At 42.8% G+C, this 12,484-nt stretch overlaps 3 protein-coding genes across 11 annotated transcripts; 1 reads left to right on the top strand and 2 right to left on the bottom strand.

The window, feature by feature from the left end:
- Positions 1-169: 169 nt before the first annotated feature.
- On the bottom strand, positions 170-5,153 carry LOC129586135 (recombination repair protein 1-like). Of its 5 annotated transcripts, none has more exons than XM_055479158.1 (15): positions 5,012-5,153; positions 3,876-4,126; positions 3,718-3,801; positions 3,445-3,549; positions 3,210-3,347; positions 3,032-3,148; positions 2,765-2,971; positions 2,398-2,561; positions 1,984-2,251; positions 1,734-1,913; positions 1,463-1,670; positions 1,328-1,405; positions 823-1,150; positions 690-755; positions 170-533 (listed from the first exon to the last, which is right to left on the bottom strand). In XM_055479158.1, the coding sequence occupies exons 2-15, from the start codon at positions 4,110-4,112 to the stop codon at positions 479-481; spliced, it is 2,235 nt and encodes a 744-aa protein (XP_055335133.1). In that variant the 5' UTR covers positions 4,113-4,126; positions 5,012-5,153; the 3' UTR covers positions 170-478. The 5 variants fall into 5 exon arrangements, with proteins under 5 accessions (XP_055335133.1, XP_055335129.1, XP_055335130.1 ...); XM_055479154.1 differs by lacking the exon at positions 5,012-5,153 and adding an exon at positions 4,333-4,548; XM_055479155.1 differs by lacking the exon at positions 5,012-5,153 and adding an exon at positions 4,398-4,548.
- Positions 4,750-8,557, top strand: LOC129586137 (uracil-DNA glycosylase-like). 4 transcript variants are annotated; one of them, XM_055479159.1, is made up of 8 exons: positions 4,750-5,029; positions 5,453-5,596; positions 6,553-6,918; positions 6,980-7,034; positions 7,254-7,385; positions 7,725-7,822; positions 7,892-7,972; positions 8,152-8,557. In XM_055479159.1, exons 1-8 carry the CDS (start codon positions 5,027-5,029, stop codon positions 8,296-8,298), a joined length of 1,026 nt encoding a protein of 341 aa, XP_055335134.1. In that variant the 5' UTR covers positions 4,750-5,026; the 3' UTR covers positions 8,299-8,557. The 4 variants fall into 4 exon arrangements, with proteins under 4 accessions (XP_055335134.1, XP_055335136.1, XP_055335137.1 ...); XM_055479161.1 differs by lacking the exon at positions 4,750-5,029 and adding an exon at positions 5,063-5,219; XM_055479162.1 differs by lacking the exons at positions 4,750-5,029; positions 5,453-5,596 and adding an exon at positions 6,098-6,483.
- Positions 8,529-11,962, bottom strand: LOC129586134 (uncharacterized). 2 transcript variants are annotated; one of them, XM_055479152.1, is made up of 3 exons: positions 11,815-11,962; positions 11,653-11,741; positions 8,529-11,496 (listed from the first exon to the last, which is right to left on the bottom strand). In XM_055479152.1, the coding sequence occupies exon 3, from the start codon at positions 11,397-11,399 to the stop codon at positions 8,823-8,825; it is 2,577 nt and encodes an 858-aa protein (XP_055335127.1). In that variant the 5' UTR covers positions 11,400-11,496; positions 11,653-11,741; positions 11,815-11,962; the 3' UTR covers positions 8,529-8,822. The 2 variants fall into 2 exon arrangements, with proteins under 2 accessions (XP_055335127.1, XP_055335128.1); XM_055479153.1 differs by having other exon boundaries at positions 11,653-11,733.
- Positions 11,963-12,484: the final 522 nt, after the last annotated feature.

Genomic DNA, 12,484 nt, shown 5'->3' with positions numbered 1-12,484 from the left:
TATATTGTCTGATTTGCTTTCAATAGCACCTTTTTTGGTTTCAAAAATCGTCTTTATTTTTTCCCTATCTTTTAAGATATCGGTTAGGTAACTCTTTTGAGAAATGAACGAGGTGCAAGTGTCTGAGTTTAACACAGGAGTCAATGGAGAAAGTAACGACGAGGCGACCAATTTTATAGCATAGAATGGCGTTTTGCTGTCGCCTGACAACCGCCCGCTGCAGCCATACACGGTTGAGGCAATCGACTGCCCCTAATTTGGTCCAATTCACAAGCAATACTGAAACGACTAACACGGCATACTATTTATCCATTCACATCTTCAAAAAACGAAAAAATGAATTTCAGATACTTAGGCGTAAAGTAAGTAAGTAATGCGACCCAGGAAGATCTCAACAGACAACAACTGTAGGCTTTTTCATATACAGAAAGCTAGACCCAAAAAAGGTCAATTTCGGCAGGCGAGATTGCATTTCGCTCTAGGGAAAGTTGAGATACAACATTATTGGACAATGGTCACTTCCTCCAATCGTTCTATAAAAAAGAATTAATTTCAATTAAACTCAAACTATGCTTTTCCAGTGGAGCGTTTGTTGAGATGTAGATGCTCCGAGCTCGCATAAAAATGTTCAGTTTAGAAAGATAAGCGAATGCTTCGAGAATTTTGGAGTTTGAAATTTACGGACTCACGTGAAGTGTTTAACGCCGCAAATGGATTCCCTCAAAGCGGTGGATAATAGAAAATAATCCAAACGCCTACAACATTCGTGATAAGAGAATTTTTCGGCAAAATGAGCGTGTTATGTTTGCGGCCAATAATTACCACCCAATGTTTTTGCTTCGAGCGTTAGAGCGGTTACTCCAAAACGTGTAAGCTCCGGTTTCTTCTGGGTAAATGTGTCGGTAAACATCAATTAGTCTCAGTTCATCCATCGTATGAGCCAGGCTATGTCGCTCTTGCTCCGTAAATCCAGGATTTTTGTGATTCTTTGTGGGGTAAGTTAGATCAATGTCCAAACGAGCGCAGTTGAGATCACCGGCTACAATCACCGGCTTGCGAGTTTGCAGTTCGGCCAAAAACCCCCGAAAATCAACATCCCAAGCCAAACGTTCTTCCAAATTCTTCAACTTCATGGAGGAATTCGGGACATCTAAAGATAGTGCAACCGTTGCTTCATATCAGTCTGCAGTAAAAAATACGTAATAAAATCAACGGACAACAATAACCCTAACTCTGTAACAAACCCATCAGTAAGTAAAGTCAAGGACGCCCATTATAAAAAAAAGTCATTCTTTCACGCATTCAAAACTACAGAGTTGAAACGTACATGCGTTCACCACAAACATTCTGTCGTATTCAGCCGTGATGACATGTCCCTTTTCAGAAAATGTGCGTCCATTAGATCCTGGAAAAATTAATTTTTAAATGGAATGCCCAGCCAACATCTCAAAGTGGATCTTACGAGGAAATCCATAAAGCACATTAATCGGTTTGAATTTTGATAACAATGCAACGCCCGCATGCCCCTTGACAACACTCTGGTGCCAGTAAGCGCAGGATGTCCCAACGTCCACGCCCAGACCTTCCAACAATTCATTACTTTGAATTTTGGTTTCCTGAAGGCAAATGACATCTGGAAGATAGGCGTTGATTTCTCGCCACGTGTTTTTCTATTCAAAACATTCAGTTAAAAATTGGTTCCATAACAAGATAAAGCACCTGAGAAGTACAACCTGCAAAAATGCACTTAGTCCAGCTATATTCCAGGACAAAACACGGAAATTTGACACTCTTAATTTGGCCTCTTGTGACTGAGCCGTGGCAAGGGTGCTCGGGCACAGCGGTAATAAATGCGGGATAGGTGCTTCATCAACGTTTGCTTCGACCTCCACTCGACGATCTTGAGCCAGCCTCTGTTTCATTAAGCAAAAAGAAAATTCACTGCTCTGGAGAAACATTAAAGAACAAAAAGGCTAAAAATACTTCGCGATCTTCAGCAGATTCGTCGATAAAAGCCAATCGTCGATGTTTGTGGGGATGTTCTTGTCGTTTTAAAATTCCGCGGGGTCCAGATGTATGATCCAAGAGATCCGTTGAAGAAGAACTCAAGGTCAACGAAGCTGAAGAGCCAGTAAATTCGAAATCACGAATAGGACCACAAGCCGATACTACTAAATCATTGTGTGTTTCTTCGGGCGATGCAGCCTTTCTTTTACGCAGTACTCTTCCAGCAACTTCCGGTGATGAGATCCTAGATCCACAACCAGAATGGGTCATCATTCCCGCCGGGAATTTCGCTTTTAAATACCTTAAATTCGTACGTTAAGCTGGACTAATTTGCACAATATACTTCGTATCTCGAAACTTATCTCGAAGTACACATTTAAATGCGCTTACGTTAACCGTCTCCGGCTCCGTATTTTCTTTGCTGGCACTGTTTCCGATAAGAGGTCAGATTCAACTGAACATCCAGCAACATCGCTGCTCTGCGGAGTTCCAACATCCACACTGTGATCAACAGGTTTGTCCTCGCAATTCTTCTCTGCTATTTCAGCACGAATCTATAATACATACATCAGAGACACCGCAATTTAATTAAAACTTCACTTGTGTGTAAAGTGATGCTATAAATATAATATATGCATTATCTGAAAAAGTAGGTTCAAATAGTAATGAAACATCATTCTTCACAGAAAGCAACAAAAGTTTACACGAAGGACAAGCAGCACATCTCGTAGCACATGCAGAAGCCACAGAACCTCACATTTTGATTAACATTGCTCAGACTTGGTCGACGCTTGACGATTCGACCTGGGCTACTCAACGAAGCTTTCAACTCATTGCTCGTCTCTCCAGATGACGGTCCACTTGGAACAGGACTAGCACTACCAGACAGCGTTCCGTCCGAAGACGAAGATTTAGCTCGATCGTTGTCGCGCTTTTTCCGGCCATTTGTAAAGGTTTTCGCAAACTAATGATATCATGAAAATTAACTGCACAACTTTCTAGCGCATCCAGGTGATAACCTTACCAAAGGAGCATAAATAGACCGCCGCCGCAAACGCCGCACAATCTGGGGAGCGTCCTCTGCGTCGGGAGCTTCTCGGTTAACTGACATATGTTCCGGTGGGGTATCTTTCGGTTCATCCTGCCAACAGCCAAAAACAGCTTAACAATTACCCTGCTAAAATCACATGACTCGCCCTCACTTCACTGATAAAGACTGCATTCACGCCAGCATTCCCCAATGGAACATCCGTATATCCTGAACAAGGTTTACAGTTCTGGGCAGTGTCGGTTGTGTCGCCACGCAGGCTTTCGTTTTCCGCAAGTGCTCCGAGACATGTCTGAAGATAGAACGGAAACTTCAGTGTTCTTCGATCAACTGTTGAATATTTTGTTCAAAGCCGGCGGTCAATGTGAAACTGCCCTTATGAGTCGCACCTGCTCAGCTGTCCCAGACTGCGCATTATTTTCAGGATTACTATGCAAGCAGAGTTCGCCTTTGGCGTTCTCGTCATCGGGTTCAGCAGATCCATCAACATTCTTCTACAGCAGAAAATCTTATCCCTTATCGAACTCAAACAACCGGAAGCACGCGGCAAAACGCTTAAAATATTGATAAAACAAGAACATAACCGGTGTACATAAAATGCAAATCAACTCGGAGCGCTTTACAAGTCTGATTAGAACTGAAAACCAATCAATAACCCATACCTCGGCCAACCTCGCATCTTCCATTTTACAGTGGCTCAAAGGCGAAGCGTTCTCCACTTTTGTGTGCGCATACGCTTCATTCTTCTGAAACCAATTTCCGAAAAAATGTAAAATAGTAATCGCAGGCCAGATTAGACAGAAAGCATCGCTCTACTCACAGTGCTCCCAGTTGAAGTCGAAGGCTGCACGCTCTGGCTTTCAGCAGTTTCTTTAACGGATACCAAATACTTCCGAGATCGCAGATTCATCGTGACCGGGGCAGCCTGGCGAGCGCCTCGTTTACGTTTTGCCGCCTTCGCGGGAAGAGTTGCAAGCGACGCACTGTTTTCCACTGAACTGATGGCTTCAACGGCTACGGAACCATGGTCCAGCGCTACAGAAGGACTGCTTTCCATCTTGAATCTTTCCCCTTTGGTATATAATCAAAACAACCATCCAATCAAACACTCTCAACACATACGGTCAAGATACTCATCATTATAAAAAGAACGAAGATCTAAGAACAGGCACAACAATTTTTAAGTAACTTTTTATCAATCAATACTCAATAGGTACGGATTGCAGAACACCTTGCCGTCCTTGCGATTACGTAACCTCAATTTCCTGATAACGTACACATCTCGCAGACGTTAGCCAAGACTCAAGCACGTTAATAAAATGCTTTTCCACTTCAAACTTACAATGGCAAGACCTCGATCCGAGTTAACTAAACACTAAGAATACTATTCCACCTGGCTAAAGATTTAGGAAGTCAAAAGCAAAATAAAAAAATATTTCAAGGTTTAATTAAAAATACAACAACAACAAACCGCTCGAAAAAAATTCGTTCAAACAGGCGGGATGCAAGTATTTTCAGGCATTAGAACGGCGCGTTGACTGCATGCGTGCATGGCTGCTAAGAGCATTGCAGCAACGGCGCAGCGGTGCACAGTGCAACTCACAACAGCAAGGCAGCAAGTACGAAAACATACCTACTGTAAAGAGCCGTTCGGCGCATCATTGCGCCTTTAATACCAGTTTAACCGGCGGAAAAATGAGCGTCACTACTTTCTTTAGTTTCTCACTTTCATGGCACGTGAGAAGTCTGCCGCGGTTTTTGGGATATCTTTTTCAGATTCTTTTGTTTGTTCTGTTTTGATTGTGAATTTTGGCATTGAATTGAGTTGTTCAATAAAAATTTATTTTAAACATATCCAGCGTTAAAGTTCAGACCCACTCTGGCTGATGTGAATGCCACTGAAAAGGATCGATACGATGCGACTGATACGATGCGATTCTAAGTTCTGACACTTACCATTGTGGTCACTGGATGGTACGGCCTGATGTATTTTCGCTCCTTGACTTCTGTTTCTGCTTTCTGCTGAAACTTATAAAGGCTGCAATTTGAGTAACACTAGACTGTGACCAGAGTATAAACATTAAGGCTAGAACTTTTTCGGCTTTTCGTTTTAGGAAAATGCATTGTTGGCATTTTGTAACTTTGTTGCTGCTTGTTTTGATCGGTAAATCAACCGTAAATGACAATGTTAACAGCAATGTTGATAGCGCTTCGTTGATATAAGGTTAAAGCTTCAACCGTAAGCTTATTAGATTAAACAGTGCAAGGTGGAATAAATGGAGTTGTTATTGAATTTTGAACTTTTTAAGAATAATGCACTGGTAATAGGCTTAATACGGCGATCTCCTTGAAATTCGATTACTCGTTGTATTTCTGCTCATGTTCGCTTTGTCTTAGAAATTCGACTCGGCTGGGCCGCTGGAGCCGGAAGAAATCATGCCTGCCCATCAAAAGACTTTACTTTCATTTTTCCAGTCTGTTCCGAAACCTGAAGGCACTCCGAATTTGGCTGGGCCCGCGGTTGTAGTGGTTCCGCAGCAGGTTAGTTGCATATTGAAGGGCCCAAGACATTGGCAGTTTGACTTCGGACACGGCTGCGTATTGCTGCCTGGGCCATCGAGGGTGGTTACAGTTGATTGGATCAGGGTCAGTGTTGAATTATCGCGAAACCTCCCTGAAGACGAATTTAATATTAAAAGTTACAAAAGGGTGTGTACTCTGTAGGACAATTTCTGTTCTCGTACTGTCCCAGACGTTTATTACGTATGTACATTACATACGTAATAAATATGTACTTACTTATCATCTTATGTAATAATATATGTAATTATGTAGGTACATACCAGTACATACTTCTACAGGTATGTACTTATGCTTTATGTTTGAATAACTTGAATTGTGGAAACAGCATAGGTAGGTACAGGTAAATTAAATAAGGGCTTACTGTGTCGCAGTTGAAACGGTTTAGGCAGCTCAAAATCCATGGTATCATTGTGGCTTATAAGGATTATTAAAGTTTTTTTAAAAATTTTTTCAGTTTAAAAAATAAATGATTTTAACTTTGATGCGAGTAAAATTGTTGGTTTTAGAATTTAGACTTACTTCCTCTGTAGTCTGTACCTTACGAGTACCATAGATGCTCGAAAGTCTAGTGCGCTGCGCTTACTATTAATCTTGCATTTCGCGTTGAAGCTTGTAGGAATATGTTTCAAACAGTCTGTTCGAAAGAATGTTTGTATCATTTTCCTCCACGCTTTTTCGAGCTCGACTACATACAAATCATGTTGTGCCGAAGCTGCGGAATCTGCTTACCTATATAATGATTCCGGAATCTATGTGGAATTATGCGATGTCCATACAGCATAAATGCAAGTGACTTTTTCGTAGGAATATCAGTATTTAATAGTGCAGTACTGGTTGTGAATATGGTGCGTAGCCGGTTTCATTATCTTCGTAATTAATACTGTGTCTCCCATTGAGCCTTTTTTCATTTACAGGCACCAAAGCGTAGTGTTGGGTCTGATTTGGACAATCCAGCGGTATCGAAGAAGTTGAAAAGCGATTGCGATGTTGAGTCATCGGCTAATGCAACTGATGCGAAAGTTACTCCCGTCATCAGTGAAGACCCACAAAAACGAGCGCATCAGAATTTTCTGAAAGCCAAGTTGATACAGCACTGCCGCAGACTGCCCCTGTTGACGCCAAAATTTGGCCTTACATGGTTCGAAGCTCTGGAAAAGGAATTCTCGAAAGATTACTTTTTGAAACTCTCCGAATTTGTAACAAAAGAGCGCCAAAACGGCACCGTATTTCCACCAGCTGATCAGGTTTTCTCTTGGACCGAACATTTTCCTATTCAGGATGTAAGTCGTGCTTAAGTTTTCTTATTGATAGCGAATGAGGACAATTTTTTTCTCATTCTAGACCAAAGTTGTGATTCTGGGACAAGACCCATATCATGGCGTGCGTCAAGCTCATGGTAACGGCGACTCAGTTCTTTGCTGATTTTGCTATGAGTACTCGGTATTGAGCATAATGTTTTCTTTGTAACTGTACAAATTTTGCCTGATGGTACGTACCACTCATTTGAAGTGCATGGATAGAGTGCAGTTGTTATATGTGTCTATGAATCTACAACAAAAGAACATATATAACTTATAGCGTTTTCTGTATGTGTGTGGGCTGTTTTCGTTCTCAGGTCTGTGCTTCAGCGTTCAAAAAGGAGTACCTCCTCCTCCCAGCCTTGTTAACATCTACAAGGAACTGTCCACTGATATTCCCGCATTCTGTGCGCCATCTCATGGCAATTTGACGGGTTGGGCTCAACAAGGTAGATAAATTAAGATTTTCCGAAAACTGCATTAAGTCTGTAGCCCACTGCCCAAAAGTGTAAATTTTTTGTTTTTGTAATTAACAAGTCGCAAACTTTTGAATGCACTTATATTCTGTCTTTTGTAATAACTTTTAAATTTATTCCGCAAAGATCTCCCTTGTTTGTTAATATATCTGCATTGCTTATTGAATTTGAACATAGGTGGGCGTTGTCCAGTTCTTTTAACTCGTAACATGAAAATTAATAATTTTATGTTTTCATTGTGGTACTTATACCTGTGTGATCTAATGCTTATGTGTGTGCTTTTTTTGTGAAGTCTGACTCTGGACCTTTTAGGAGTGCTTTTGTTGAATGCTGTCTTGACGGTGCGATCAGGAAACGCGAACAGCCACAAAGACAAAGGATGGGAAGTTTTTACGGACGCAGTTATTGAGGTAAATATTTGCATACCTTAATCCTACTGAAATGGGTTTGAAGATTCATAGTTTGTAATTTGGTTTTAGTGGCTTAATTTGAATCTGTCTGGGGTGGTCTTCGTGCTTTGGGGACGATATGCTCAAGCAAAATGTGGAAAATTGGATAAGGTGGGAAGTGACACTGGGAACACAAATATTATTTTGCTTGTTCCTCAACGTACTTGTAACATGTACTACAGCATTTAAGTTGGCACTCACGCTTTGTTCCGGTGTTTAAGAGGCTAAAGTGCAAGCTCTTGTATTGAAATACTGTTCCATGGAAATTTGTATTTGGTCGTGTTTGATAGAAGCGACATTGCGTACTGATGGCAGCACATCCTTCGCCATTGTCGGTCACCAAGTTTCTTGGATGCAAGCATTTTTCGGCTGCAAATGATTTCTTGAATAAGAAAGGAAAAAAACCAATTAACTGGGCACATCTTCAGGAAGAATAAGCTTTCCTAGCCACGAATGGAGTGGAACGTTCGTGTTAAGATGTTGTTATATGTACTTCGATACTTCTACATAATAGACTCGTCAGTGAGAGTGTTTTATCTCGTGCGGGAAATTGAAGGATTTGCCATTACTTATAGTAGCACTGATTTTGTTTAAAGATTTTTCATGATTGTTGTATTTTATGGACCAGAATCTTGAATTCATTGTTGGTTTGCGCTGCCAGATAAAAGGACTATAAAATTGGCGGTCTGGTTTGAAATCTACAAAGCTGGCTGCAATATCACTTTACCCAAAAGGCCAAAACTGTCTTGGTTGAAAATTTATTCTCTAACGCCGCAGCCTTCACTTCAACTCATAAAAGAAACCCGAAGCGCGAAATTTCAAAATATAAACTGGATCTCCCTTTTATCGACAATCACAAAGTAAAACTACAAACCCAAAAGGCAACAATCGAAACGGAGAATTGTTCTTCTGTGCTAAAAGGTTGAAAACTGGACAAGCAGTTTCATCGAATCATGAACTGCTAAACTGTATCCACTGAACTTGGCTGACCGAGCGGTTCATCTAAAATTTTCTGCAAAACCTTATCCTGCTTCTCCACAGATTCATCGGACACAGTAACGAAATTGGTCGAACCAACCGCAACCGGTCTTTTGGATGCAACGGGCAGGTTACTAAACATTCCGGCTGCAGAAGGAATCTGAGATTTTGGACTGGACACAGAATGAGCCTCTGCGGCTGACTTCCCTTTTGGCTGGCTTTCTTGTTCAACAAACTTGACCAGTAAATTACTGAAGGTGTCGTCCGGTAATGGACCAGCCTTCTGTGGCGCATTGGAGAAGAAAGAACGAAGTCCGGAGCTCTGAGCAGCCTGCACTCTAAGCTTATCCTGCTCACTGAAATCTAAAGTGGACATTAACATTCGCAGAATGTCGCCCTGAGTGGATTTCGGTCCTGCGACAAATCCCAACACCATACTCCGAATGAAAGCTTTGTCGATTTTATTTGAGCTGATCGTAGCCGCATCGTCCAAGGCTTTACTCAGGAACATATCTTTTTCATCCAGCTGCTTCTTTAAATCTTCGACTGCGTCTCTCAGCAGTTGACTTTCGGCCAGCGACTGTACAGCACTAGTCTTTTCCTTGTGCATATCCGCAACCACCTCCTTTAACTTCGTGTTTTCCACTCGCAGTTCATGTAGCTGCTCTTCCAAATATCGCGCGGCTTTTTTTGCTCTCTCCCTGTCCACTTCCATCTCCCCACGGTGTTCTTTCTTCATGTGCTCCAGTGCCGTATGAATATTCGACAGGGATGATTCCATCAGGTGATTCCTTTTCTCACTATCTCGCAACTTTGTCATGGCTTCGTCGCGCGCATGCGTCAACAGCATAACCTGTTCCTGCAGCAAACCGATGTTTTCTTTCACTTCACTAGAAGTCTGCTGTTGTGATACGGTAGTCGCGCGCAGTTGTTCTTCTAACTGGACAATAACCTTGTTCAGCTCTTCCTCTCTCCCTTGGACGGTCTGGAAATCCTGAGCATAGGCTTGTTCAACGCCCAACAGGTGTGCCCGCAATCTATCGCCTTCCTTTTTCAGTCGATCGTTGGTGGCTACCAACTGGCTCATCTCCGAATGAGCCCCTTCAGCCGACTGGCGAAGCAATAAATAATCGGTTTCCGAAACAACGCCCCCGGAAAACTCTGTCTGAATTTCTTGATCATAACTATCCAGAAAAAGTTCGGCCATTGTGCTGGCATCCACAGGATGTGGGACTTCGGTCTGGCTGTCCTGATCGTGACCGGCGGGATTATCTGTCTGAATGCTCTGGTTTTCGGGTTTGTGGTCCGGTGTCTGTGTCCATATTTCAGAACCAGACTCTTCCGAAGTGAACTGCGACTCCGCATTGCTGAATTCCTTTTGAGGCGCTCTTTCCTCCGCTTCTGTCTGAATATCACGATCGCTGTAATCTCTTTCATCGGACGTCTGACAAATTTCATCCAACATAATGTAGTCGGTCTGTTGAAAGGATTCCACAACTTCTAAATCTTTGGAGGGAAGCATTTCTTGTAGAGTATTGACAACTTGAACAAATTCCGCTTCAGTTTGGCATGAACCATCGCTGAACACTTTGCACTCCTTTTCTGAATCCATCTGGTTGTCTTCCCACTGCGTACCCTGGTCAAGATTTTCGGGAACCAACATTTCTGGACTGGACGACGTCTGCGAACTGCCGTCGTTGACTCCTAAATTAATCAGGCAGAAGGTGTTCATCTCCTTCAAATCCTGCACCGGATCCACTTGTACACCATAGTCCACCGAGCTGCGCTTCAGATCATCGTCGGTCTGCATAAACATATCACTCTTCTCAACAATCTCCGCCGTCAGATCAGGGAAGACATCGCCAGGTACCGTCTGCATTTCCGCGTCGATTTTACCGTCGTCCACAGGGATCTGCGATTCCAGCAGCGCGACGGATGCTCGCGCCCGCGCCAATTCCTGCGTCAGATGCCGTATTGTGGCGTCCTTTTCCTCCAGTTCATGCTCCAGCGCATGAACAGACACTTCGTCCACCGAACGCGCGGACTGCAGTTCGGGCAGACTGGTGGGAAATGACTGTGTTGAAGTGTGCGCTTCGACAGCAGCCTCCAAGCTGTTTGGCGACGGCGACGAGGCGGTCAGATCGACGTCAACATACTGCGGTGAGTCGATGACATCCGACACGGCGGGCTCTAGCGCAACATCTTTCGAGCGGTTTTCCAGCTGCGCCTGCAGCTCATAAATCTGATCGCGCATCCCAATCATATGGGCCTCGTAATTCTTTATGATCTGCTGATACTGGATATTACTGCTGCTAAGCTGCGACTCCGCGTTGCGCAGTTTCTCCTCCAAAGTACGAAGAGCATCCGCTTCCGAGTCCGGTCTGCTGTCGTCAATCGTATGCTGTGACGGGGCATCCTCCGCGGGTTTCGGGGTCGAGGAGCGAGTGGAGGAAGGCGGTCGAGGAAATTCGTGCAGTGGCTCCTCGCTGATTATCTCCTTCGTCAGCGTTGCAATTCCTTCGCCTAATGTACTTAGGCCCTGCTTCAACCAAGAGGCCATGATAACCACAAATGCTTTGTTCAGGTTATATCGTGCACAAAGGAAAAATTACGCCTCATGTTGGGCAACTTCAGAGTTCCATCCAACGCAGGGGAAACTGCAACGAGACCAATACATACCACAACTCACAACTGTTACTTGTTAGACACGGCATGGCAAACAATAATGTACATTTCGGAGTCAGCTACTAAGAATCCAAACTGCTTGCTTAGCAAAGCTTTGTTTACCCATTACATACAGATGCAGAACCTACCTTTCCCGGTTTGTTCCTTTCTGCATATTGTACGACCATGGGTTTACAAACTCTCATAAAGCAACGATGGAAGTGGTGGCACTACGACTCTACGAGTGCAAAACATACTCGTACAGAATTACAGATACAACACTTGAACGTCTACTTAACGACTTCACTCACAGGAGTCAAAAAGCTGATAACTCTTCACCAGAAAAGATAAAACTCGTGAATATAAAGTATTTACTGATTTACAGTTCTCACAACGTTATCATATCTCTAACAACTGAATAGCTTTAAGTTTTAGCTCTGACTGTTTACTGAAAAAACTCCAAAAAAGTGTGGTTCATGTTTCACGGGACACGACAAGTCCACGTAGCGCAGTTAGTCACCCGCGACTACCGCTGGTAATACGGCGGTTACAAAATTAATGATGTTACTTTAATGCGAAAGCGGAACAGCGTTTGGGTTACTACGCGCACTTCAGAATTCGGCATAAGGCATTTGCTTTTTTCCTTTGGAACTTCTATAATTTTATCCTCCGGCCTTGTTTTTCATTAATTGAATTCAACCTTTGAATTCAAAATCAGCCCAGCGGTTTTTGCCGACTGAAGGTACGGACTACGGAGTGCTGAGCAGAAAAAATACGTACAGTACTTATTTTTATGTACACTACGTCCGCATTTACTATTTTGTGTGTTAATTATTTGAATAACACTTTATTCGTAATAATTATTATCTTCGTACAGAGTCTGTACAGATAAAAACAACTACACGACCTACGGCGGTCCACAATAATTAAATTAAAACTTCTGAGTGACATAAAACACTGTTCGTGAACAGAATATATTGT

This window comes from Paramacrobiotus metropolitanus, unplaced genomic scaffold (assembly GCF_019649055.1).
Source record: "Paramacrobiotus metropolitanus isolate TYO unplaced genomic scaffold, Prichtersi_v1.0 Parri_scaffold0000020, whole genome shotgun sequence".
Taxonomy (NCBI): domain Eukaryota; kingdom Metazoa; phylum Tardigrada; class Eutardigrada; order Parachela; family Macrobiotidae; genus Paramacrobiotus; species Paramacrobiotus metropolitanus.
The sequence above is the reverse complement of the archived record's forward strand: the minus strand, read 5'-3'. Positions and strand labels throughout refer to the sequence as shown.

Coding starts and splice junctions, on each gene's coding strand:
- LOC129586135 (XM_055479154.1), bottom strand. Junction 2,252..2,397: donor CGGAGCCGGAGACGGTTAAC/GTAAGCGCATTT, acceptor TTGTGGATCTAG/GATCTCATCACCGGAAGTTG. Junction 534..689: donor TGCGGCGTTAAACACTTCAC/GTGAGTCCGTAA, acceptor TCTTTTTTATAG/AACGATTGGAGGAAGTGACC.
- LOC129586137 (XM_055479159.1), top strand. Junction 7,035..7,253: donor TGGCGTGCGTCAAGCTCATG/GTAACGGCGACT, acceptor TTTCGTTCTCAG/GTCTGTGCTTCAGCGTTCAA. Junction 7,973..8,151: donor AATGTGGAAAATTGGATAAG/GTGGGAAGTGAC, acceptor CGTGTTTGATAG/AAGCGACATTGCGTACTGAT.
- LOC129586134 (XM_055479152.1), bottom strand. CDS start 11,399: ATGGCCTCTTGGTTGAAGCAGGGCCTAAGTACATTAGGCGAAGGAATT.